Source organism: Notamacropus eugenii, chromosome 5 (genome assembly GCF_028372415.1).
Source record: "Notamacropus eugenii isolate mMacEug1 chromosome 5, mMacEug1.pri_v2, whole genome shotgun sequence".
NCBI lineage: Eukaryota > Metazoa > Chordata > Mammalia > Diprotodontia > Macropodidae > Notamacropus > Notamacropus eugenii.
In genome coordinates, this window is record NC_092876.1 from 421,344,530 (window position 1) to 421,370,786 (window position 26,257).

General features: G+C 36.7%; 1 protein-coding gene across 8 annotated transcripts in view; it reads left to right on the forward strand.

Annotated features, from left to right (window-relative positions):
- The window catches only part of KCNJ15 (potassium inwardly rectifying channel subfamily J member 15), a 41,333-nt gene extending 20,009 nt beyond the window's left edge, over nt 1-21,324 (forward strand). For 3 of the 8 annotated variants that reach the window (XM_072614983.1, XM_072614988.1, XM_072614989.1), the window contains one exon: nt 17,589-21,324. In XM_072614983.1, the coding sequence (XP_072471084.1) occupies nt 17,605-18,732 (1,128 nt within the window). In that variant the 5' untranslated portion in view covers nt 17,589-17,604 and the 3' untranslated portion in view covers nt 18,733-21,324. The other 5 variants (XM_072614985.1, XM_072614986.1, XM_072614987.1 and 2 more) reach the window with 5 other exon arrangements.
- The last annotated feature ends 4,933 nt before the right edge of the window (nt 21,325-26,257 follow it).

The window sequence follows — 26,257 nt, forward strand, 5'->3', positions numbered from 1 at the left end:
TTGTAGAATCCCTATCTTCAAGACATTACTGAAGCATTTCTTTCTACATGAAACCTTCCCCGAGCCTACAAATGCCAGTGTCTTCCCTCTCTAAATACTTGTATGTATTTCCATTTATCTCAAATTTATTCTCTAAATACTTATGTACATACTTGTTTCCACATTAAAATGCAAATTCCTCCAGAGCAGGGATTATTTTATTCTTTGGATTTCTGCACCATTATGTGTTTAATAAATGGTTTGTAAATGATTGATTGATATAATGAAGACGACAAATTTTTAGTTACAGAAGCAAATTGGTTAGGATGAAGTTCTAATGAAATGCAAAATTTGGATAGGACTTTAAAGAAGGATTTATCATCATTATAATGATTAGCAATTATATATATTACTATATCTAGTAACATATTACTAGATATAGTAATATGCTATATATATATATAGCAATTAAAGTGCACTAGTAATGCATCTAAGGTTAAAGCTCTGAAAAGGAACAACAAAAGGTCACATGATACCCAATGAAATAAAGAAGGATTATCCCATCTTGAAAAAAGATAGACATGCTCATCTGAGAAGCCCTATAATACAGTTTAAATGGTGAAGATCCTTATCTCGTACTTGGTCTTCAGATTCCTCATTTTCAAAACAAAGATAGAATTAGACTAGACTAGGTGATGTCTAAAATACTGAACTCCCCCCTCCCCATATCTTTCTCCAGTGCTTGGTTTTTCTGCAACCATGCCATATGGGTACTGACCATTCTCCTAACCAAGAAATCTCAGAATAATTTCCAACAGACTATTGCTCTCTTCTTTCTTCCTCTCTTCTTTCATTTAAGCATTCCCATGGAAAAGAATCAAAGACCATTTTCCCTGGAGATGCTTTTTTCTAAATATTTAATGTCCCTTAGTCTTTGTCTCTTTCATAAGGGTATCACTGATACAACAGTGGTTGATAATCCGTTCCATCACATTCCATGATAAACTGTCCTGCCCTTACATAAAATATTGAGAAAATAAAATCAGGTACTCTGAGCTTACTGTAAATTCTTTGCGTCTAAATCAATGATGTTTAGATTGTTGGAGAGTCATTTTATAGAATTTGGGAAATAGTTCAAGCACTTATCAAATTATTTATTATCAATAATAAAGATAATAGCATCTATTGGTCCATTACATGTAAAGTTCTTCAAATGAGCCCTTAGAATGGGAGACCATATACTGTAAAGATTTTCTACATAGGTCATTATAACTCAAGATTTTTACAGTCTAATTATCTCAGTCAAAAATAAGCTATCATTTATTAATTGGGGTATACAAATGTTCAGGGAAGACTAATACTACTGATGTGAGAGCTACTAAGACTTTTTCAGGACTGCTTTCTTCCTTTGGGGTCCACCTGCCACCCAACTCTCTTCTGTGGTTCCAAGAAGCTGTAATATGTGCAGTGACTACACCCTGTTAAACTGTTTTGGTAGATGGGCTAACCCAGGATGAGGGTAACCAAGGGGCCTCGAACCCATTGGTGAGTTAGGGAAATGTCCACCCCAACCATGTGAAGACTTCCTCCTGCATGAAAGGCAGATGTGAACAATTTGTTCCAGAGGGCCATGAAGGTAGCAGAAGCAGGTGTTATGGAGAGTTTAGAACTTGGTCAGACATTGAAGATGCCAAGGTCATCCACTGCATTCTGAGCCAACATCAGCTATATTGACTTTTGTCTTGCCACTGGACTTTGATGACTCTGGAAGAGAGAGCAAGGTCAATGACTTTGCCCAACTCTGCCTCACTGAAATCAAATTTATGCATGAGTCAAAAGAATCATATCATTTTACCATTTTTTCCTATATCAGAGTCCGGTGGCAAGAGGCAAATAAGAAAGCAATAGGTGTGGATACACTGGGAACCATAGTCACAAGCCTGCATCCAGGGCATAGGTTTGTCTTCTCACTAGACTGAAGCAACAGTGGGATTTGGCAGCCCCCTCAGTGTCTGAGGAGTCTTTTCTTAAGGACTGCACTGCTCACCTCCCGGTGTAAGTGAGGGGCTAGAAAACATGCCCTAAAACTCTCTGTTTCACCTAATCTAACTGGACCCCACACTGAGGTCAAAACACAAAAAACTGCGCAAAAATTTTTAAGATGATACCACTCACCATTGCAATGTGAAATGTATACACACTTATAATCAACAAAAAGTCCAGTAGACTTGAAAGATGAACAGCTCTTGTTACAAGAGAATTCAGCAGTTATCACACCCAGTATTCTGGAATGAAACAAAGTTGGCAAATGAAGGACACCTTACCAAAGTTGGAGCTGGATACGTTTTTCTGTAGTGGCTTCAGTGATGGGGAGCACCCTGAGGCTGTTGTAGGTTTCAAAATCAAAACTAATCTAGTCAACAAACTTGCATGCCTCCTAAAAAGAGTGAATATCAGTTTCATGACAATGCAATTGCCACTGGCAGGAAAGCGCTACACCACCATCATTAGTGCATAGGTTCTCACCATGATGAAGTCAAAGAACAGTCTTATGAGGACCTGGAGGTCCTCATCATCAATGTGTTAAAAGAGGACAAGCTTGTAATTGTGGTTGGCTTAATGCCAGAGTAGGCACATATTATCAGACATGGAAGGAAGTCCTTGAGAGAAATGGCATCAGAAACAGCAATGATTTATTGAATATACTACTGAATGTTTATATGTCTCCTGACATTCTCCTCACCAACACTGTCTTCCGTTTACCTAAATGCAGTAAACTTTGCGGATGCACCCTTACAGCAAACATTTATACTTAATAGACCATATCATTGTAAGGAAAAGAGATAGGCAGGAGGTGAGAGTGACAATGCCAATGTGTGGCACAGATTGCTGGACCAATCATAGACTTATCTCCAAGTTAAATGAGCTGCAGTGCCAAGGTAGGACAACTACCAAAATATTTACTGTTAGCAAATTACAGTGCTTCTGTGAGTGAACAGTTTGTTGTTGACCTGGAAAAAAAGCTGAGCCAAGATGTAGTTGGGAACAGTAGAACAGAAAAAAATGAGCAGATTTGGTGTATAGCACTGATATTACCCATCTGGGCCAAAACATTTGCAAACATCAAAATTGGTTTGACAAAAAATGATGGATAAATTTAGAAGCTGATAAATGAAAAACAAGAGCTCTACAGGGTTTACAAGCTGGATAGTTCATCCATCTCTAAGAAGGCAGCATTTAACTCCATCAAAACTAAAATACAAGGGAAGTTCAGAGACATGCATGATTCTTGGCACAGGAAAAAGGTAGATGTAATTCAGTTTTATGCTGATAGTAACAATCCAAAGCTCTTTTATGATATTCTGATGCCTACTTATGGGTCAAAGACCTCTGGGGAATCTCAAGTACTCAGCACTGATGATCCTAAAGAGATAGGCTGAACACTTCCATTAACTTCTCAACAGATCATCATCAATCAATGCTAAGGCCATTGACCCTGTACCTCAAGTTGAAGTCAATTCCTCTCTAGCCAACTGAAGCCAAAACTGAAGAAGGACTTCTTGCCAGAGTCCTCCTTAATAAACTGATCCTCCACCTGGAAGACAGTCACCCACCCAAGAGTCATTGTGACTTCAGAAAGGGCTGAGGAATGGTTTATATGGTGTTTGGTGCCCAATAACTCCCAGAGAAATGCCAGGAGAAGAACAGAGGTCTGTACACAATGTTCATTGATCTGACTAAAGACTTTGACACTGTCAGTCATGAAGGTTTGTTCATCATCATGGCGAAACTTAGTTGCCCAGAGAAGTTCATGAGCATGCCAGTTACATGTTGGCATGCTTGCATGGGTTTTGGATAAAGCACCATGCCTTAGTACTTTTCCAGCCACCAGTGGAGTGAAGCAGGGCTTTGTGCTTTCTCCTTTGCTTTTTTAGCATGATGTTTTCAACAATGTTGTCATATGCCTTCAATAAAGACAAAAATGGCATTGAGGTCAACTATCACACTGATAGCAAGTGATTTAACTTGAAAAGGATATAAGCCAGGGGGCAGAGCCAAGATGGTGGAGGAGAAGGACAGACCTGCTCTAGTTCTACCCCTATAGTCCATAAAATATCTGTAAAAAATTACTCTAAACAAATCCTAGAGCAGCAGAAGCCACAAAACGACAGAATGAAAGAGATTTCCAGTCCAAGACAGCCTGGAAGGCCAACAGAAAAGATCTATCATGCTGGGCTCAGAGTGTAGTGCAGCCCACCCTTGGCCATGTTGCATGGCATGGACAGGACTGGCACAGGCTTCAGGATGTGGAATCATGGGGAGCAGCTGTGGTTCCCAGATTACTCAACCCACAAAGCCAAAGACAGCTTCAAAGGTCAGTGAGAAAGCTCTTTCACTTGGGTGAAAAGGAAGGAGGATCTGGCCCTAGTCCCAGCCCGAAGGCAATGGCAGCTACTGTGGCAGCAGTGTCCATTTTTGGAGCTCTCAGCCTGAAGACCCTGGGGTAATTGAGCTGCTGATCTGGGTCTCAGTTCTGTGTGGCAGCCCTGGAGTGAGGATTAGCACTGGCTGATGAAGCTGGTGGAGGCCCTGGAGAGGGAATCCTACTCACAGATCCTGGACAGAAAAACTTGTGGTTGAGCCCAGACCAGAGCACAGACAAGGAGAAGAGTAAATTCTTCTCCCTTGATTGTGCCACCTTGGAGGAACTAAGAACTTACAGGTCCCTACAGTATACCCTCCACTTGACAAAGGACTCAAAAGTCAATTAACTGGCTGAGAAAATGAACAAAAATGGGGGGGAAAGACTATAGAGGGCTAATTTCTTGGTGAAAAGATATTATCTTCCATCCTTTTGGATGACAAAGAACAAAGCATACCATCAGAGAAAGACATAAAACTCAAGGTTTCTACACCCAAAACCTCCAAAAAAATTGTGCAGTGGTCTCAGGCCATGGAAGAGCTCAAAAAGAATTTTGAAAATCAAGTAAGAGAGGTAGCAGAAAAACTGGGAAGAGAAATGAGAGCAATGCAAGAGAATCATGGAAAGCAAGTCAACAACTTGCTTAAGGAGACCCCAAAAAATGCTGAAGAAAATAACACCTTTAAAAATATACTAACCCAAATGACAAAAGAGTTCAAAAAGCCAATAAGGAGAAGAATGCTTTAAAAGGCAAAATTACCCAAACGGAAAAGGACTTTCAAAAGCTCACTGAAGAAAATAGTTCTTTAAAAATTAGAATACAGCAGATGGAGGCTAATGACTTTATGAGAAACCAAGAAATTACAAAAGAAAACCAAAAAAATGAAAAAAATAGAAGACAATGTGAAATATCTCATTGGAAAAACAACTGACTTGAAAAATAGATCCAGAAGAGACATTTTAAAAATTATGGGACTACCTGAAAGCCATGATCCAAAAAAGAGCCTAGATATCATCTTTCATGAAATTATCAAAGAAAACTGCCCTGATATTCTAGAACCAGAGGGTAAAATAAATATTGAAGGAATCCACCAATCACCGCCTGAAAGAGACCTGAAAAGAGAAACTCCTAAGGATACTGCAGCCAAATTCCAGAGTTCCCAGGTCAAGGAGAAAACATTGCAAGCAGTCAGAAAGGAACAATTCGAATATTGTGAATATACCATCAGGATAACAAGATCTAGTAGCTTCTACACTAAGGAATCAGAAGGGCTTGGAATATGATATTCCAAAAGTCAATGGAACTAGGATTAAAACAAGGAATCACCTGCCCAGCAAAACTGAGTATAATACTTCAGGGGAACAAATGGTCATTCAATGAAATAGAGGACTTTCAAGCATTCTTGATGAGAAGACCAGAGCTGAATAGAAAATTTGACTTTCAAACACAAGAATCAAGAGAAGTATGAAAAGGTAAACAGGAAAGAGAAATCATAAGGGACTTACTTACAAAAGTTGAACTGTTTACATCCCTATATGGAAAGATAATATTTGTTACCCTGAGATTTTTCTCAATATTTAGGTAATTGGAGGGATTATATACATATAGACAGAGGGCACAGGGTGAGTTGAGTAGGAAGGGATGATATCTAAAAAAATAAAATTAATGGGTGAGAGAGGAATATATTGGGAGAAGAAAGGGAGAAATGGAATGACACAAATTATCTCTCATAAAAGAAGCAAGAAAAAAAGCTTTTTTAGTGGAGTGGAAAAGGAGAGAGGTGAGAGGGAAGAAGTGAAGCTTACTCTCATCACATTTAGCTTAAGGAGGGAATAGCATGCACACTCAATTTGGTATGAAAATCTATCCTACCCCCACAGTAAAGTAGGGGAAAAGGGGATAAGTAGAGTGTGGGGGATGATAGAAGGGAGGGCAGATTGGGAGAAGTGGTAATCAGGATGCATAGTATCTTGAGATGAAGGGAGGGGAGAGATGGGGAGTACATTTGGAACTCAAAATCTTGTGAAAATGAATGTTGAAAACTAAAATTAAATAAATAAATTAAAAAAAGAAAAGGAGATAAGCCAAGACTAAAGTGGAAAGAGAATTAGTATACAACTTTTTCTTCACAGATGATTGTGTACTCAATACAGCCATTGTGGCTGGAATGATTCTCTGCTGCTTGTGCTAATTTTGTCTTGATAATGAACACCAATAAAACAGGTTTGTCACCAGCCAGTACCACACCATTCATATGTGGGACCACCTTGTTACAGCAAATGGAGAAATTTTGAATGCTGTGAATAAGTTCACTTAACTTGTCAGTATGCTTTCTACTGAAGCACCCTTATGATGAGATTGGTGCATGCATTGCCAGAGCTAGTTTGGTGTTTGGGAGGCTCCTAAGGAAAGCATGGAAGAGTTATTAGGCTTCATACCAAATTGAAGGTCTGTAGAATTATATAGTTGATCTCACTGTGTTATGTCTGTGAAACCTGGACAATCTACCAGTACTATTTGAACTGTCTTATGAAGATTCTGAAGATCACCTCTCAAGATAAGGGACCAGACACTGACGTCCTTTCTTGAGCTGAACTGCCAAGCACTCAAACTTTATTACAAAGAACACAACTCTGATGGGCTAGCCACATTATTTGAATGCCAAATATATATTTGTCTAAAAGACTATTTTACAGAGAACTCACACAAGACAAGCACTCACATGGAGATCAAGAGTGACACAAAGACACTCTCAAGATCTCTCTGAAAAATTTTGCAATCAATTGTGAGACATGGGAGATGTTGACAGAGAACCACACAGTATGATGTGCTCAAAGAAGATGCTGTGCACTATGAGCAAAACAGAACTGGAGTAGCTCAAAAGATATGAGATCCACATATTTAGAGACCTCTTCACTCGAAATGTTCAGGTGGACTGTCTGTTAGACCTGTGGAATGGAGTCTTCCAAGTTTGCATTGGACTGATCAGCCATAGTCAGGTACAACTTACCTTGACCTCAACATAATGATGTAACTTTGGTCCTCTTCTAGCATGGAGGACAGCAACCAGAACCAGCATTTATTAAGCACCTACAATAAACCAGTCACTATTCTAAGTTCAAATGCTTTTGCTCATGTTGATAAACAGTTTCCACTGTACTGCCTGTGATTTGTGAATATATTAGAAAGATATGTACATATATTTTCCGACGAAAGAAATTTCTGCCAACAACTTTTATATCTATATTTTAACTGTTTTAGTAAAAGGATGAGCTTTTTAGATTGTGTTGAATGATCAACTTTCTAATTGTACACTATATATAGCTTATTTCTGATTTTTTAATGAAAAAAGCCCACCAAGATCATAACAGGGAAATTGCTCAATGAAAAATGTTTTCCCCATCTGTCTCTGCTACCATTAAACTAACAAAAGTTGTGAAAACTTATGTGCTTAAGAGAGTACATTTAGATTAGTTATGTGCATGATTCAAACACTGGAGTAGTTTGTTTCATGTAAATATCACATTTTAAACAGGGAGGACTCCTTTCTCTTTGTTACATACACCTGAAGGCTACAAAGTTGTTTTGTTTACTTTCACCTTTTCCATATTTGTGTACAAGTCTATTTTGTTTTTTGTCTACTCTACTATTAGCCTTTTCTTATGAGGTAAAAAAATTGTATTACTTGTATATAAATTTTTTTACAGTTTCTTTTACTCCAATTAATATAAAGGAATGAACCACAATAATTCAGCTAGGTCTAGAAAGACCTGAATTGAAATCCGAGCTAGGATACTTAATAGCTGCATGACCTTGGGCAAGTTATTTAACCTTTGCCTGTTTCCTCTGTTATAAAATGGGGATAATCCCAGGATTGTTGTGAGGATCAAATGAGATAATATTTGTGCTTGGCAAAGAGTAGACCTCACATAAATCTTTTCGTTCTTTTTTTTATTTGAATCTTCTTGTACAAAATGACTAATATGAAAGTATCTTACATGATTGCACATGTATAACCTATATTGGATTCCCTACTGTCTCAAATAGGGAGGAAAAGAAAGAGGGAAAGATAGAATTTGGAATTCAAAACTTTTTGTAAATGTTTAAAATTAAATATTAATATTTAAATGTTAAAACAAAATATTATTGCAACAATAATTAACATGTAATAGATACATATAAAATAACAGATAGATTTATAACCTCATCAATTTAGATGTTTTCTCAAACAATGAAGATCATAATCAAGCCATTCTTGCATATCCTGTGTGACTCTTATCCATATTCATTGCAGTGGATAATGTTTTATACTTCCCAGTCTCCTGAGCAGGAAGCCTCAGAATAACTTTGCAATTACAAGTTCACCTCAGGTGGTAAATCCAACATACTAGATTCTATCCTTGCTTTGTCTTGACATCATTAAGGCATCATTGGAGCATTAATCTTATTTACTTGTAATCACTCTTTTTTGCTAAATGACCAAACCTTGTTTTCTTCCTATCACATCTTCCCAGTGATATTTTTTATACTTGTTCCTATTCAGGTTTCTTCATCGGTAATATGTTTCAGCTTCCTCACCCAGCATGTTTCTCTATTGCCTTCTGTATGATGTGCATTTTCAATTCTTGAGAGATTATTATAATCCATGTATGACAATAATATAGAAACATTGGTATAAAGTTGTTTTTAAAAAGATGGGCCATTGATTCTAGGGGGAAAAAGAAACCTTTTGATTATTAAAGCAGCTTTGTAATTTCTGGAAGGCAATCTAGCCTACTATGCTTTTTAAATTTAATTCTGAATTTAAATCTTTGTCCATTTTTACTTTCAGCCCCAGCTACACACACACACACACACACACACACACACACACACAAAACACAACACACATACAATACACACATATGTTATGTACACATTACTGCTGGGCAAATTCTATAGTTTAACCTTCCTGATGCATGATATAATCTGAATAATAGACTTCTTTCATCTACTTGGTCTTTATCCAAACAAAGTTTTGATAGATTACAGATCTTTCAAGGAGCTTGGCAGTGTTTCAAATTTTGATTCAATTAGTGCAATATTATCTTTAATTAGTACAATAATTTGTGCAATTAGTACAATAATTTGTACAATTAGTACAATAATTTATGGATCACAATCCACAAAGAACTCCTCTTAAATATGAACTGGATCTCCTCCATCACAATGATGAACAACTGTGACAAGCACATAACTATTTCATGTTTATTTGCTATTTCTTAACAGAAAGCGGCTAAATAGAACTGTTTCTGTTGCTTCAGGGTTATTCATTACAATTTCTGTTGAATGATTTTGATGTATATGTATCAAGTTTTCTCTGGTCTTACTCTCCCAGAGCAAGACCTGTTAAATAGCCTCCTCAAGGCCCTAGGCTACCCTTGAGGGTTGGGAGTTGTCTCTCTTCTCCACTGACGTTGGTTTTAACCCCACTGGCTGCTCCCCTTTTCCCCATACTGTTAAGTGGCTGTGACTAGCTCCCTAGTTCCATTTAACTATTTAACATCAAGGAATATCATGAATCAATAAACATTTATTTTTTTTTAACAACCTACTATGTGCCACACACTGTGCTAAATACTGGAAGACATTTATTTTAAATTTATAACAAGAACAAAAGTACAAATGCTTTCCTCAAACACCTGAGTCTTCTTCTCAACCACTAATGGCGTGGGTCCTCAAGGTAACTCTAAAGGGTTATTCCTTCCTTAATCCTTTCCTTTTGACTCATCAATGCTTATCTGACTGCAAATCTTAGACACTTAGATGCCACTCTCCCTCTACCTGGAAAAGAGCAAATACAAAGGCAAAAACTTACCCAAGTGTGTATTTAAGGGGCCACATAGCCTTGGTGGCAGAGAAAGCCCAAACCTCTCCCCTCATAGAAATGTCTCTTACCAGATGCCATGAGTGATGAATTCAAACCAACAGCACAGTTATCAAAGAGGTCAAGGCTGATTCAGGCCTTTCTGCATGTCTTCTCAGCCCATCAAAGAGCCTTGTCTTCACAACAGTCAGCCAAACAGAAAGTTATAAAATATGTACACATGTTCTATTATTTCTCCAGGGCTTGTTGCATGTTATCATGACTCATATAGAAGCAAAATCCCCAGGCTCTCCATGTGGCCTACTAATAGAGAGACTTTGTGTGTGCATTCAACCATATTCCATGTGAATTTTGGACACCCTGTTGAAGAAAACTTTCAAGAAGCAGTTTTGCTCCACTGAAACAAATGATTTTCCATAATCAACAGAGAGTAAGCATAGAAGATATTGTTTTCTCTACATCTTTCAATTACAAAATGGTCAAGATATGGTCTATTGTAAATTAACATTTGCAAAAGTTTGCTTGTTCTCTTCTAATGCTTTGATTAAGGAAACACTTAATTTGTAGGCCCCATAAAGATCTTGATTAGAAGAATAAAATAGAAAAGTTGTAAAGGTGTGCTGGTTCCAGGTCTAACCAACTTGCAAAAAACAATTATTTAATTTTCATTGTGAGAATCTACTTCTTGGAAATTGACAGTAGCATTAGGGTTTTATTTATTGATTTGTCAGTTGTGTAGACTTAAGAAAGTATTAATAATGTCAATTGATTTAAATGTGTGTATAACTCTTTTTTTTCTTGGAGAGTCCAGTTGTTAGACATTTACCAGCACATCCTTGCATTGTTCTTATGAACATTACTTGAATTCAGCATGAGTGCATTAGCATTCATATAGTTTTAAGGTTTGCAAAGTGTTTTATATCCATTTGAGCCTCATAACATCCCCAGACAGTATGTTCTCATAATAGTCATTTTGGGGGAAAAATTGGTGTTTTAACCCCTCCTCCTCATTATCCTTTGTGAATTGGTCCCTAAATGCCTTCACAATTGTGGCACCTCCAACACAAATAACTTCTGTATTTACTTGGTCCAACCTAGTTGTCATTCTCATGTATTTCTATTTAATGCCATTTCTATGTTCCCTATTAGCATTCCTGGGACTGAGACGTTAGAGTCCAACATGAAGTGACTTCACTGAATTTGATGGTGCAAACAATGTGGTATGAAAATCTTTGTAGATATTTTCCTTTTATCTTATGTTCATTATGCTTTTCCTATTTTTATCATTAAATGTCATGAGGATAATTTGGATCTTGCGTCAAGCTTTCTTTAAATTGGTTTTACCCTCCACAGCTGCTCTCTACTTTATGAGGCTGTATTCAATCAGCTATCTTCTTACTTCGTATACTTGACTTTATATGTCAAACTGGGATTCCTTTGGCCATCATCTCTCCTTGATTGGCAAGTAAGGTAGATATTTCCTGACTAACTTATTTTGAACTCTTTTGGTCTTCTTGATGTGAAAATTGATCTTCATTAATAATTACATTATAAAATTGTTGTAATTGATGTCAATGTGAGTTCTTTTTCCATTGCTCACTTTTCATTACCAGTTACTTGTTTAAATAGCCCTTGATTCCATTGTTTCATTTGTGTGCCACATATTTTTTAAAATTGAATTTGCATTTATTATGAACTTGACAATCATCAACAAATGTAAGTATTTCTATATACTAAAAAGAAGAAAAAGGGCCTACATAAGAAATGTAAACTTTAAAAAAAAAGAATGAATTGTGGTATATGTTCTTTTTTTTTTCATTTTTCTTACAGTTTTGATGATTACAAAGTCCTATTCAAAACCCTCCTGTAGAATGGAAGTGACTCTTGTTTCTTAGTATAAGCTCTTAGGCTACAAAGACTTCAAGTATGTCTCAAGTAACAGAAAGAAGTCTTTTTTCCCAAGGCTCAGCCTAGCCAGATATGGAGAGGCTTATCACCTGATGATGTTAAAAGGCACATGTAAGCTTTAACTTCGCTATTTGTACTCTAAAAGTAAAACCTTTATATCCAATGACCATTAGATGGTTTTATTCTGGTGTAGCTGCATCATATCTTGACATAAACTTCTTTCTATTTTCATTTAGCAACTTCTGGAGATCTATTATATCTAACTCTTCTTTAAAAAAAAATCTAGTCAGGTCCTTAACTTCTTTCTTTTTTTTTTGGATCTCTTTTCTCCTTTCTCCCTCTTTACAAAACACAATTTTTGGTTGGTGAGAGAATGCATGTTTTCAGCATTAGGATTCTACACCTTTGAGACTTCTCTCACATTATTTCTGTAACCTGATTTTCAAACCTGGTGCATTTCTATAAATGACTCTTCTCAATGGGGGAGTGAGCAATTACTCTGGATGCCTTCAGGAGAGGTAGAGTTATTGAAAGAGCTTAGGAGAAGTCACTTTCTTTTTCCTGTTTCAAGAGAGAACCTCCTTGACACTGGACTCTTTTTGGGAAGAACATTGGGGGGCGGGGAGATTGGGAAGTAACAGAGGTGTAGAGTACCTTGATATATTCCTGATTTCCAGTTTGCTTCTCTACAGACATTGGGGTATTTCCTTTTGGTGAGATCACTTGAACTAAGATGTCTTTTATATAACTAACAGTGGGAAGGAATCAGTTCTTTGGCTATAAGGTGTACCCCTTTCTCTTTAAAGGATAATGACCAGAAAGTTTGAACCCCAAAATAATTTCCCCTAGATTAGTAATAGCTGTAGATAAAATATAATTCTGGTCTCTGAGAAGAAGAGAGCAGCCAGCCTTCTGGCCCCTTCTTCTATTCTTTTCTAGGCAGGAATTCAAGTCTCCTTTGGAAACAGGTGGTTGTGATTCCACAAATATCTATCCATGCCTACCTGGGATTCAAATTAGACAAATCCACACAGGTGTACACACATGCTACATGGGCAAAATATATGCCCTACATTTCCTTTCTAACACTTTACATTATAGAGAACCTGTCCCACTTACTATCCTCGAAATTCATCCATCTCCCATCTATATGATTTTACAAAGCTCACCTGAAATATAATTTTTACCCCTCCACTCTTTGAATTATTGATTTCCTTTAAAGCTTAGTTTATGATTCGTTTACTAGGGGAAAATCTTCCCTGGTTTTTCTAGTTGCTGGTTATATTTACGTATTTGTTTTCCTTGAGTGAGGAAGACCAGAGTCTGAGATAATAATTGTGAAGTGCTTGGTATGATGCCTGGAACATAGTAAGTGCTATATAAATATTATTATTACAGTTATAACATGGTATAGATACCATAAAAATGTAAACTTCTTAAAGCAAAGGTTACTTTTCAATTTTATCTCTGTGTGTGTAGTATAATTTAATGGATCAAGTGCTGGACTTGGAATTAGGCAAAAAAAAATCCTACTTTTGAAATTCACTAACTGAGTCTGGGCAAGTCACTTAATCCTAATATAATTCTTGAGCAAGTCCCTAAGATTCATATACTATCACATAGTCAGGCTGTAATCTGTGTTGGTGGAGGAAGTTCCAACACCAGACATTACCACCGTTGATGAAATCATAGTTCATTTGAGTTTTTGTGCATACCCAGCACCTAGCACGGTGCTTTGCATATGTGAAACACTTAATAAATTATTTTTATTGAAATGAATGCTAAATGAATCTCTGTTGCTCTTAAGAAAATCTTTTTACCTCATTGGTCCTCAGTTTCTTCATGCCTACATTAGGGTAATAATGTCTAAGGTCACTTCAATCTAAAAACTCGTATGACTGAGAATTCTTTTCTATAAACTATAAATAATTTCTAAATCCTTCTCCTATAAAACCACACTTTATACTTCTTATTTTCTTTCTTATCTGGTCTCATAATTCTTTCATGGATTCACAATGGGGCATATTGGGAAGGGCGGTAGGGAAGAAAAGGAAGTAAGCCTATTTGTAGCACCTACTATGTGCCAAGCACTATGCTAAGCACTTGACAAATATTACCTCATTTCATCCTTACAACAATGCTGTTATTATCCCAGTTTTAAAGTTGAAGAAACCAAGGCAAACACAAATGAAGATGACTTGCCCAAGGTCACACAGCTAGTAAATATCTGAGACTAAATTTAAACTCACATCTTCCTGATTCCAGGCTCAACACTATCCACTGTGGAGAGTAGCTAGAAGGAGAAAGAAAACAATTACTTCAAAACTAGCAAAGTATATGGCCTAATATTCCAGAGTAGTGAACAATCCATGATAAGAAAGTTTCTACAGCTAAGACCAATTTCACAATTTCTATTTATTATGTTAGTTGTAATAGTAAACTTTTTCGATGAAAAAGTGTAGTGATCAGATTGGATGAAAGGAGATGAGAAAATACCTTATCTTTGAAGGGGAGGAACTGATCTGATAAATGGCTATATTTAGGCATAATTAAGTGGGAAGACCAGGTAGGCAATCATGCTAATGGAATTTGGACATTGGTTTGTAGATGAAGCAAGAAAAATAGGGATCAGCAAAAGCCCAATTTTATTTCCTCTTCCCAACAGAAATGCAGAAGCCATAGAAACAAGTGTAAAGACTAATAGTGATCCTGTATGTCGATGACAACTTTAAATTTAAATCTTTCATAAATTGTGATCAGAATAGCACATAACTTTATAGAAATTCCCTGAATCCAATGATATTTGACTATGAATATGTACATCTCAGAGTGTGAAATGCATGAATCTATGAAAAGGAAAGGAATCATTAAATATTTAGATTAAATAATAAATTCAAGTATTGTGCAATATACCCAAGATGATCAAAGCTCACTAAAATAATTCATTGATATGCACAATGCTCATAAAGTATTTAGGAACTACAGTTCTTTATTTCATTTTCCAGATATATGGATAATTTAATAACAGTGAGGTTAATGGCTCACAATAGCTTTTGTAAAACCAAGAAAAAAAACTAGTATTTTTTGATTTCTATCCTATTGCCCCTTTAAAAAATATCTTTAGAAAAAGAAGCCCGATGCTTTATTTATATAAACAAGGTTAGAGAGTTACAGAACCTGGTGGAAAATCATGAGCTGCCAAAAGCTCCATTTATACTCACAGGGCATATGGATGTGGGTCAGACATTAAAACATAAGTTTCAGCATTTATATAGTTTGATTAAATTTCATACTTAATATTTAAATTAAGTATTAAAATAGATTATTTGTATAATGATTAAATACACCTTTTCTCAGCAATTTCCCTTTCTTTTTTAATGTAGACAATAAAACAAACCTTTCCATTGTATAGTACAATAAAAAAGATAATTGTACATGAAGTTGCAAATCTACTAGGTACAATTTGTCATTCCTTTCAATTATACAGCAAAATTATAATGTAATTTCTTTTTTCTTCCCTGCCTCACCACCACCCTATTAGACTCAAATAGGTGTGTGTATGTGTATGCAAACACAGACATATGCATATATGTATATATACACACATATGTGTGCATAAAATTATTCTATACATACTTCTATTTATCACTTCTTTCTCTGAAAGGAGATAGTGTCTTTCATCATATGTCCATTTTATTTCCCTTTCAAAAAATTACTTGCAATTAATGGTACCCCAAATGCATTTTCCTCTGACAGTTCCATTGCTTTGAATTTGTCTAAACATCATTAGTTTCATGTCTATGTGGCTTTTACTTTCTAGACTTTCAGGCTTTGTGGAATTTTTTTTTTCATTTTGGTTGCTGAAAAATGCTGTGCCATGAATATATTGACTCGCATGGTCACATCTTGTATTAAGAATGTCAGTAATATAAAAAAAGGGATAATGACCTACAAGTATAAAATTCTGAGAAAAAAACGGTTAATTTTGGTTGTTATTTAATTTTTAAAAAGCCTTATTATCTTAATGGGAAAATGAAAACATTTGCCAAATTCTCACTATCCTGAATAGGTATTTTTTAAGGGATTTATCTAGAAGGCATTTTAAAAAATTAATGGTAAATATTTATTTAAAATTCTATTGAAAGTGGAATACATATGACTAAGAAATATAATATAAATCATAGAACCATGAGATGGAAATTCTTCATAACAAAGTAGAATTTTGTTAAGCCTTGAAATACATCCTCTCATCTCCCAGCTGTGTCTTCAGAGAATACAGAGTCAACTTACAAAATTACCAACTTAAAAAATTCACCAAACAGATACATATAAAAAGCCATATAATGCCATATGCTACTTTCTCAGTTCTTTTTCTAGAATATGTAGGTAAGGTCTGCTGGAATTTCAAGATCTCTCTCAATTTTCAGTGAGTATTTGAAACGAGATATTTATTATTTTCATATTCTTAAAGAGAGACTATGTCAAATGTAACCTCTTTATATGGAGAAGACGTTGTGCCTAAAATGTTATGTTGACTCTTTCTCCTGGAATAAGTGACATTGATGAATTCAAAATAGAGAACTTGTCACCACCAGTTTTATTTTTTTCTTTTGTTGTCTCCTTTTCACAGGGATGCAAGATTGGCCAAGAATTCTAATTTATGCTTAGATAAGTGAAACACAATTGATATCTCTCAGAAAATATTCATATAGCCTAGGTTTTCTAGCCAGCAAAGCTACAGGCAAGTAGAGAAAGCTAATTCCTCAATACATTACTGATTTCCTATGTCTTTCTGTCTTTCTTCATGTATCTGGAGTTAGTCTAGGAGAAAGTTTGGAACATCCATGCCTTTTCTCAAAGAAAAAAAAGAAGAATGTCTCTAATTTCCAAAGTGGAAACTCCTCCCTCCATGCAATTATGTGGCTTTGGGTTTGTCTTCTCCCTACCTGTAAGGAGAGTCTTGTGGACTAGAAATTAGAGAAATTAGAGATTGGCTAGAAATTAGAGATACACTAGGTTTGAGCAGTTTACTTTTAACTTACATAATTGTGGTGAATCCTTTTCACATATCACATAATTCTCTTCTGTATGATGTTCTTAAGAGCATGAAGGGGAAATTTAATTTTACTTTCAGTCTGGTTTTACTTTTCTTTTCAGAGAAATTAAGCATCATCATGAATGTTGTCATAGCAGACCTAAAAGTATAAGTATATGCAAGATAATATATGCATGACAGTATGTTTACCAAATTTAATTTACTTTAACATTCTCTATATTATTTTTCTACAATAATTACTTTTCACAAAATAAAGCCTGCAAGTATACCTACGTACTACTGATCAGCACATTTTTAGACATAGAAGTGCTATTAATATGTGATTTTAAGTTACTGAATCATTGTATTTTCTTAGGAGATAGCAAAGTGGAATGGAAGCCATTCACATCAACATGTCAAGCACACCTCTTGTGAATCACACAACTAATTCTGAACTCAAGACAAAGAGACCTAGGGTCATGTCAAAAAATGGACACAGCAACGTGAGGATTGACAAAGTTGATGGTATCTACTTACTTTACCTTCAAGACTTATGGACAACAGTTATAGACATGAAGTGGAGATACAAACTCTCCCTATTTGCTGCCACTTTTGTGGTGACCTGGTTCCTGTTTGGAGTCATTTACTACGTGATTGCATTCATTCACGGGGACTTGGAACAGAGTGAACATTCCCCAAATCAAACAGCCTGCATTATGAAAGTCAACTCCTTAACTGGAGCATTTCTCTTTTCTCTTGAGTCCCAGACTACTATTGGATATGGTGCCCGTTTCATCACTGAAGAGTGTCCTCATGCTATTTTTTTGCTGGTTACTCAACTGGTTATAACAACCTTAATTGAAATCTTTATTACTGGCACTTTCCTGGCCAAAATTGCAAGACCTAAAAAACGGGCTGAGACCATTAAGTTTAGCCATTGTGCTGTCATTACCAAGCATAATGGGAAGCTATGCCTGGTGATTCAAGTGGCCAACATGAGGAAAAGTCTGTTGATCCAATGCCAGCTTTCTGGCAAGCTTCTCAAGACTCACCTTACCAAAGAAGGGGAAATGATACTACTCAACCAAGCAACTGTCAAGTTTCACGTGGATTCCTCTTCTGAAAGTCCCTTCCTCATTCTACCTATGACATTTTATCATGTACTGGATGAGACAAGTCCTCTGAGAGATCTGACATCACAAAATCTGAAAGAAAAGGAGTTTGAATTGGTGGTCCTCCTCAATGCCACAGTGGAGTCCACTAGTGCTGTCTGCCAGAGTCGAACATCTTATATCCCAGAAGAGATCTACTGGGGTTTTGAATTTGTTCCTGTGGTATCTCTCTCCAAAAATGGAAAGTATGTGGCTGATTTTAGTCAGTTTGAAGAAATCCGAAGAAGTTCAGATTGTACATTTTATTGTATAGACCCAGAAAAACAAAAACTTGAAATGAAATACAGGGAAGAAGAGCAAAGAGAAAGGGAACTCAGAACAATTTTGTTACAACAGAATAATGCCTGATTACCTTGGAATCTAAAATTTTAACTTTGCAGACTAATTCTCCAAATTATAAAAGGGTAGGAATCTGTAGAATGTAAGTTCTTGGGGAGTAGAAACTATCACTTTTGTCTTTGTGGCTCCAGCCTCTCATATAGTGTCATGCAGATAGCAGGTACTTACTAAATGTTTATTGAATTAAATCATTCTACCTTCTTTGAGGCTACTAATTATTGATATTTGACAGTGACCTAAAAAAAAAAAAAGCTGTAAGTTAGGAAAAAAACTGATTCTTTCTTTATATCTGGTGAAATCAAATATGTTTCTTCTTGAAAAATTCCCGGGGTGCATACTTTGTTTAAAATCTCTCAAATTTTTTTTCTAACAATGAATTGGAAGAACTTGGTCAAGTATAGTTCTAAGAACTTCTCTCCTTCCAGAATTTTGATAGAGATGAATGGAATAAATATTGAAAGGAAACAGAACTTTATAAAGATAATTAGCAAGATATATACAACACCAAACAAATACAAGGTATTTATTTGGTTCAAAGAATGAAAAAATAGAGGAAAATCATGTAGTCATAATTTCAAATCTTGTTTGTTGATTTTGGAGCAGAGAAAATTATGTGTATGGATGTGTTTATGTATTGCTAGTTGGCTACAATTTAAGAGAGATTTTAAAATCATTAATTTCTTATGATCATTTACTTTTTACCACTAATATACTTAATGTGTTATAATCTGTAAGAAAATAATGTTCATATGTACATTGATAGCAATTCCTTTTTTAATTGAATTCTTTTGGTTTCCATTTGATTCCCTTGAATACAAGTTTGCTTTAAAGTTTTCTCCAATGTGTATCATAATCATAAAAAATTCTTTGAAAACTATATCAATGAAGAGAACTTTGTTCAATGATCCTTTCATTATTAACATCTAGATTTAGAATCATCTAGGACATATTCTCCAAAAGTATTCATTACTATTATGGAAGACATCCCATATAGATTCCAAAAGAAAGAGGGATTCATAGTTGGTAAGGTCCCGTAGAAGCTCATGTTTGTAGATGATATGCTGAGTTCATCAAGCGCAGATCACTGCAGAGCCTCTGAAATGAGATCCATAAACACTCATGAGTTTGCATTAGGAAAGCAAAGCAGTTGAAAACTATATATTTTTGACACCATAAGTTGTGACTGGATGGAAATCCCATAGGCCTAATCTTTCATGGCATACCTCTTAGACAAACATGCAGATGAATAATTAATTTCACCTGTAACTGAAAAGGAAGAGAAAAACTGAATTACCTTTGGGAAATCTTAGTGTTTTTAGTGACTCCAAGCATGTTTCTGAAATAAAGACATATTTCTAATATCAGTATTCTTCTGACAATATTCTGGTTTCAAGTTATAGAATATAATAGTCTCTGAAGAATTCAATTTATGGTTCACTCCAAGTATATAACTGGCAAAATAGACTACAATATCTTACCAATGAAGAGCTAGGTGGCACAGTGGGTGAGCACAGGATCTAGAGGCAGGAAGATGAATTCAAATCCATTTGCAGATATTTACTAGCTGTGTGACCATGGGCAACTCTTAACCTATCTGCCTCATTTTTGTCATCTATAAAATGGGAACAATAATAGTACCTACTTCCCAGAATTTTTGTGAGGATAAATTATGATAACAATTGTGAAGAACCGTGTAAACCTTTAAGTGCTATATAAATGTAGGCTATTATTAATATTGTTGTTTTCATTATTACTATCATTGTAAAGTATATTTTCATAGAAATGCATGACTGAAAAAAATGGAGATCATTATGTAGAAGAGGATGAAAATCAATGGAAAATCCATATTTTTTCTGGTAACTAATCAGCATCAAGAAATCCAGAAAGTGCCCACCAAAACACAGCAAAGAGATATAGAAATAGGGCTATATACTTCGTTGAGAAACATTGCCCACACTGCTGAGAAAACAAATCTATTGAAATAATAAAGATTTGTAGTAAAGCAAATCTGAATATAAGTCAAGAAGTTCAATATGTAGTTCATAGGAATACTTTTAAATAAGATTTTCATAAGATTCTTCTGACATGTTCCTTTAGTGACCTTTGATTTAAGTAGGGATTGTTATATTTGATTAATTTGATACAGAACAAGTTCACAGAAAATCTAAAAATTAATTAGAGCAATAAATTGTGATGTTACCAATATAAAATGTATAATGTTTAATTTATTTCTGATTGTAGTCTGAATAGATACATCCAATTATAGTGCTTATCTATAAAACTATGATCTGGCTCAAGTATACAGGAAGTGAACTAATTTTTTTATATTTGAAGTTTTCTAATGGTAGAAGATTCATGCTAAGCATACTTTTACCAAGCTTTGGCATTTTGAAATTTTCTGGTGTATAAAACTTTCTTATTGGAAACTGGAAAAAAATCACTTTGTTCCTTCTTGAAAACCTCAGAAGGATAGTAGAATGACTGCAATCTATAAAAAGTGCCTTATTTCAGTAATAAAATGTACAAATGTAGCTTCTTTCACTCAATGATCTCAAATTGTTTCATGAATGAACTCATTAAAACTAATTTTCAGACTCGTGATATGATTGATACATATCATTTCTATTTTCTTCCTCAAATTGTGTTTTAAGAAGCCTTGAGACACTTCAAAATGAATCAGACGGTGTTTGTTGAAAGGTATTAAAATAATAATTTTAGATGATTTTACCACAATGCTTCTGTCACTGTGGAGAATGACTGTTTTATAGTCAAAGAATGACTAAAAGAGATTTTGATTAAAATAGCAGCTGAAAAATTGAAACAACTGAGTAATTTCTTATTACAATTCTAAACAGTTAATTTAGTCAGCCAGTCAATCAACCCTTATAAGAACCTACTATGGTAAATGCTACAGATACAAAGTAAAGCAAAAAGTTACTCTCTGCTCTCAAGGAGATCACAGACTTACCGGGGGAAGACTATGTGCAAACAACTATGTATGGACAAGATGTATAAACAAAAAATTGGAAATAATCAGCAGAGGGAAGTCACTAGACTTAAGTGGGATCTGGAAAGGCTTCCTGTAGAAGGTGAAATTTTATCTAGGATTTGAAGGAAACCAGGGAAGCTAAGATGTGGAGATGAGGGAAGAGAGTATTCCAGGCATGTGAGACAGCAAGTGAAAATTCCTAGAGTCTGGGAAAGGAGTATCTTGTTTGAGTAACATCAAGCAGTTCAAATATCATTGGATCACAGAGTGGGTGGGTGGGTAAAAGATGTAAGAAAATAAGAAAGGGGGAGAGAGATGGAGAAAGTTCTGAAGTGCTTTGAATGCTAAACAGAGGATTTTATATTTCATCTTGCAAGTTATCGAGAACCATTGGAGTTTATTGAGCATGGGAGTGATATGGACACATTTACACTTCAGGAAAACTAGTTTAACATCTGAGTGGAGAATGGACTGAGGTGAGAGACTTGTGATAGGGAGATCAACCATCAGGCTATTATAATGACCTAGATGTAGGGTAACAAAGTCCTGCAACAAAGTGGTGGCAGCATTAGAGGATAGAAAATGGTATCTGTAAGATATGCCACAGACATCAAAAGACTTGGTTAGATTGTAGGGGAGGCTGAGTCAAGATGGCAGAATAAAGACAGGAACTCATCTGAGCTCTCCCTCAAGCTTCTCCAAAACAAGTCATGCTTATCAGATGGGTTAATATGGCAGAAAAGGAAAATGATAAAGGTTAGAAGGGATGTGGGAAAATTAAAATACTAATGTACTATTGGTGAAATTGTATACTGATTCAACCATTCTGGAGAGCAATTTGGAACTGTGCCCAAAGGGCACCCATGCATACCCTTTGATCTAGCAATACCACTACTAGGTCTGTATCCCAAAGAGATAAAAAACAAAAAGGAAAAGGATCATTGTGTATACAAATATTTATAGCACCTTTTTGAGTGGTGGCAAAGAACTGGAAATTGAAGGAATATCCATTAATTGGGGATTGGCTAAATAAGCTATTGTATATAATTGTTATGGAATACTAACATGCTTTAAGAAATGATGAGCAGGATGCTCTCATAAAAATCTGAAAAGACTTACATGAACTGATGCAAAGTGAAATGAGCAGAACCAGGAGAACAATGTATGCAGTAACAACAATATTATATGATGACTCATCATGAATAACTTAGCAATTTTCAGCAGTACCATGATGCAAGAAAATTCTGTATGATGAAAGGTGCTATCCAGCTCCAGAGAAAGAACTGGTAGAACCAGAATGAAGATCAAAGATACCTTTTCTTTATATTTCTTGGAGTGTATGTGTGTATGTTCTTTCACAGAATAACTTACATGAAAATGTGTTTTGTAAGAATGGGGAGGGGAGGATGACACTTGGATTGTGAATGTAGGTCACTAGGAGAATGGTGGTACCTTCAACACTTATAGGAAAGTTATGAAATGGTAAAGATTTGGGGGAAAAATAATGAGGTCAGTTTTAGACATGTTGAGTATAAGATGTCTACAGGACCTTTAAGGTTTCCAAAAAGCAGCTGAAGATGAGAAACTGGGGTAAACAGAAAGTTTAGGACTGATAAGCAAATATGAGGGTCATTAGAATAGAGGTGATGAGATGACTAAGTGAAAGAGCATATAGAGAGAAGAGGGTCCAAGAACACCTTCAGTTAGCAGACATGACCTGGATGATGATCCACACTGAAGAAAGTTCAGGGGAAGAAAACCAGGAAAGATTTATCAACCATACATACACACACACACACACACACACACACACACACACACACACACACACACATCCTAGAAAAAATACAGTATCAAAGTAAAAAGGAATCAACAGTGTTAAAGGTTGAAGAGAGGTGAAGAGAGATGAAGACTGAGGAAAGGCCATTAGATCTGGCAATTAAGAATCATTAATAACTTTGAAGAGAACAATTTTGTTTGAATGAGGAGGTCAGATGGAAACTAGACTGAAGATAATTAAGAAGTGGGGTGGAACCAAAATATGGGAATACATGGAAAGTGCACATTGAACCCTCTCCACACACACTTTGTGTAAAACACAACCAAAAAATCTCCTGGAAACAGACCTAGAAAATGCACCAGACCAAGTCACAATAGGGAAATTCAAGAAAAGTCCCAGTAAGTCACATTTATAACCCAGGTCAATATAGCATACAGACTACAGGATACTGACTGAGAAGTCAATTGACATTGAGACCTGGGTCCATCCAAGAGTATGCAAAACACTGCAGTGCCCAGGGATAGTCTGTAGACTAGGGTATGAAGGGGTCCCAGATCCACACTGGGGTATTGCAGAGTAGGAGAATAGGTACTAGCTGGAAGTTTGTCATTTTTATCCACTTCCAAGTTATAGCTTGAAGGTGGACCTTTGCCCAGCATTCTTATTTTTGCGTAGGGAGCAGAAACAGGCCCTAGACTGAGAGGAATAAATTCACAAACAATAGCAGAAGTGTGATACTGACTCATAGAATGGATCAAGGTCTCAGGTTCATCTTCTTGCCCAGTCTGAATCCCAGAGTAGCAACCCTGGAACAAAGAAGAGCCTGTAGTTCTTTGCCTCAGATTCATGAGAGTTTCCCAACTGGCTCATAATGGCTGAGTCCGGAAATCTACTGTGCTCAGATTAAAACCAAGGAAAGAGACTTAAAGGGTACAGACCAAGGAGGTAGCACACTTTGCCTGAATCGGACCACTTTGGAAGCACAGAAAACTTGCAGATCTTCAGTCTGAGCTGTCCCTAAGAACCTGAAACAACGAAATACTCCAAGAAAGCAGCAACAAGACAAATCCTGGCTTTTCCTCCAAAAGTTTTCAGATCCTGGATCTAACTAACATTGTTTGAAATCAGGAGGTAAGCTAAAAGAATCAGCAAACAAGGGGGGGCGGAGCCAAGATGGCGGAGTAGAAAGACGCACATACACATAGCTCCGAACCCACAACCCACAGAATGGCTACAGGGGAGTAAATCACGGTGAATTCTGCACCCAGAGGCCACGGAATATTGGAGCAAGGGAGATTTCTGTTCCGGAGGGACCTGCAAACCTCTCGCGGGGGGTCCTTCGTGCTGCGGACTGGGCGCCGGGACTGGGAGCTGAGGGCAGCTCTGCAGCGGCCGCGGCACCGAGAGGAAAAGATCCGAGCGGGCTTCGGGGATGGGATCTCCAGCGGCCACGCAGGTCCCTCCACCCACAGAGGGACCTGCAAACCTCTCGTAAAAAGTCCGTCGTGCTGCAGACACGGAGCCCAGCCCAGCCCAGACCTGCTGCAGCCACGGCACCAAGAGAAACAGACCCGAGCAGGCTTCAGGGACGGGATCTCCAGCGGCTGCACAAGTCCCTCTGCCCACAGGTAACAGAGGTCAGTGAGAGAGTCTCTTTGGCGGGTCGAGAGGGGGGTGGGGTGCCCCCATGATTCGGGCCCCTCCGGGAGGTAGAAGCTGAGAGGCGGCTGCAAACTGGGGCTCCCCAAGGGGGCAGGAGCCTGGATCCATTGTGGAAGGTCTGTGCATAAACCCCTGAGGGAATTGAGCCTGAGAGGCGGCCCTGCCTCAACCTCAGCACCTGAACTTAATTCTCACACTGAATAGCAGCCCTGCTCCCGCCAAAAGCCCTAAGGCTGGAAGCATCATTTGAATCTCAGTCCCCAAACGCTGGCTGGGAGGACTAGGAGGCGAGGTGGGTGTGAGGAGAATATTCAGAGGTCAAGTCACTGGCTGGGAAAATGCCCAGAAAAGGGAAAAGAAATAAGACTATTGAAGGCTACTTTTTTGGAGAACAGACATTTCCTCCCTTCCTTTCTGATGAGGAAGAACAATGCTTACCATCAGGCAAAGACACAAAAATCAAGGCTTCTGTGTCCCAGCCCACCCAATGGGCTCAGGCCATGGAAGAGCTCAAAAAAAATTTTGAAAGTCAAGTTAGAGAGGTGGAGGAAAAACTGGGAAGAGAAATGAGAGAGATGAAAGAAAAGCATGAAAAGCAGATCAGCTCCCTGCTAAAGGAGAACCAAAAAAATGTTGAAGAAATTAACACCTTGTAAACTAGCCTAACTCAATTGGCAAAAGAGGTTCAAAAAGCCAATGAGGAGAAGAATGCTTTCAAAAGCAGAATTAGCCAAATGGAAAAGGAGATTCAAAAGCTCACTGAAGAAAATAGTTCTTTCAAAACTAGAATGGCACAGATGGAGGCTAAGGACTTTGTGAGAAAGCATGATATCACAGAACAAAGAGAGGAGTGGAAAAATGGAAGATAATGTGAAATATCTCATTGGAAAAACAACTGACCTGGATAATAGATTCAGGAGAGACAATTTAAAAGTTTTGGGACTACCTGAAAGCCATGATCAAAAGAAGAGCCTAGACATCATCTTTCATGAAATTATCAAGGAAAACTGCCCTGAGATTCTAGAACCAGAGGGCAAAATAAATATTCAAGGAATCCACAGAACACCGCATGAAAGAGATCCAAAAAGAGAAACTCCTAGGAA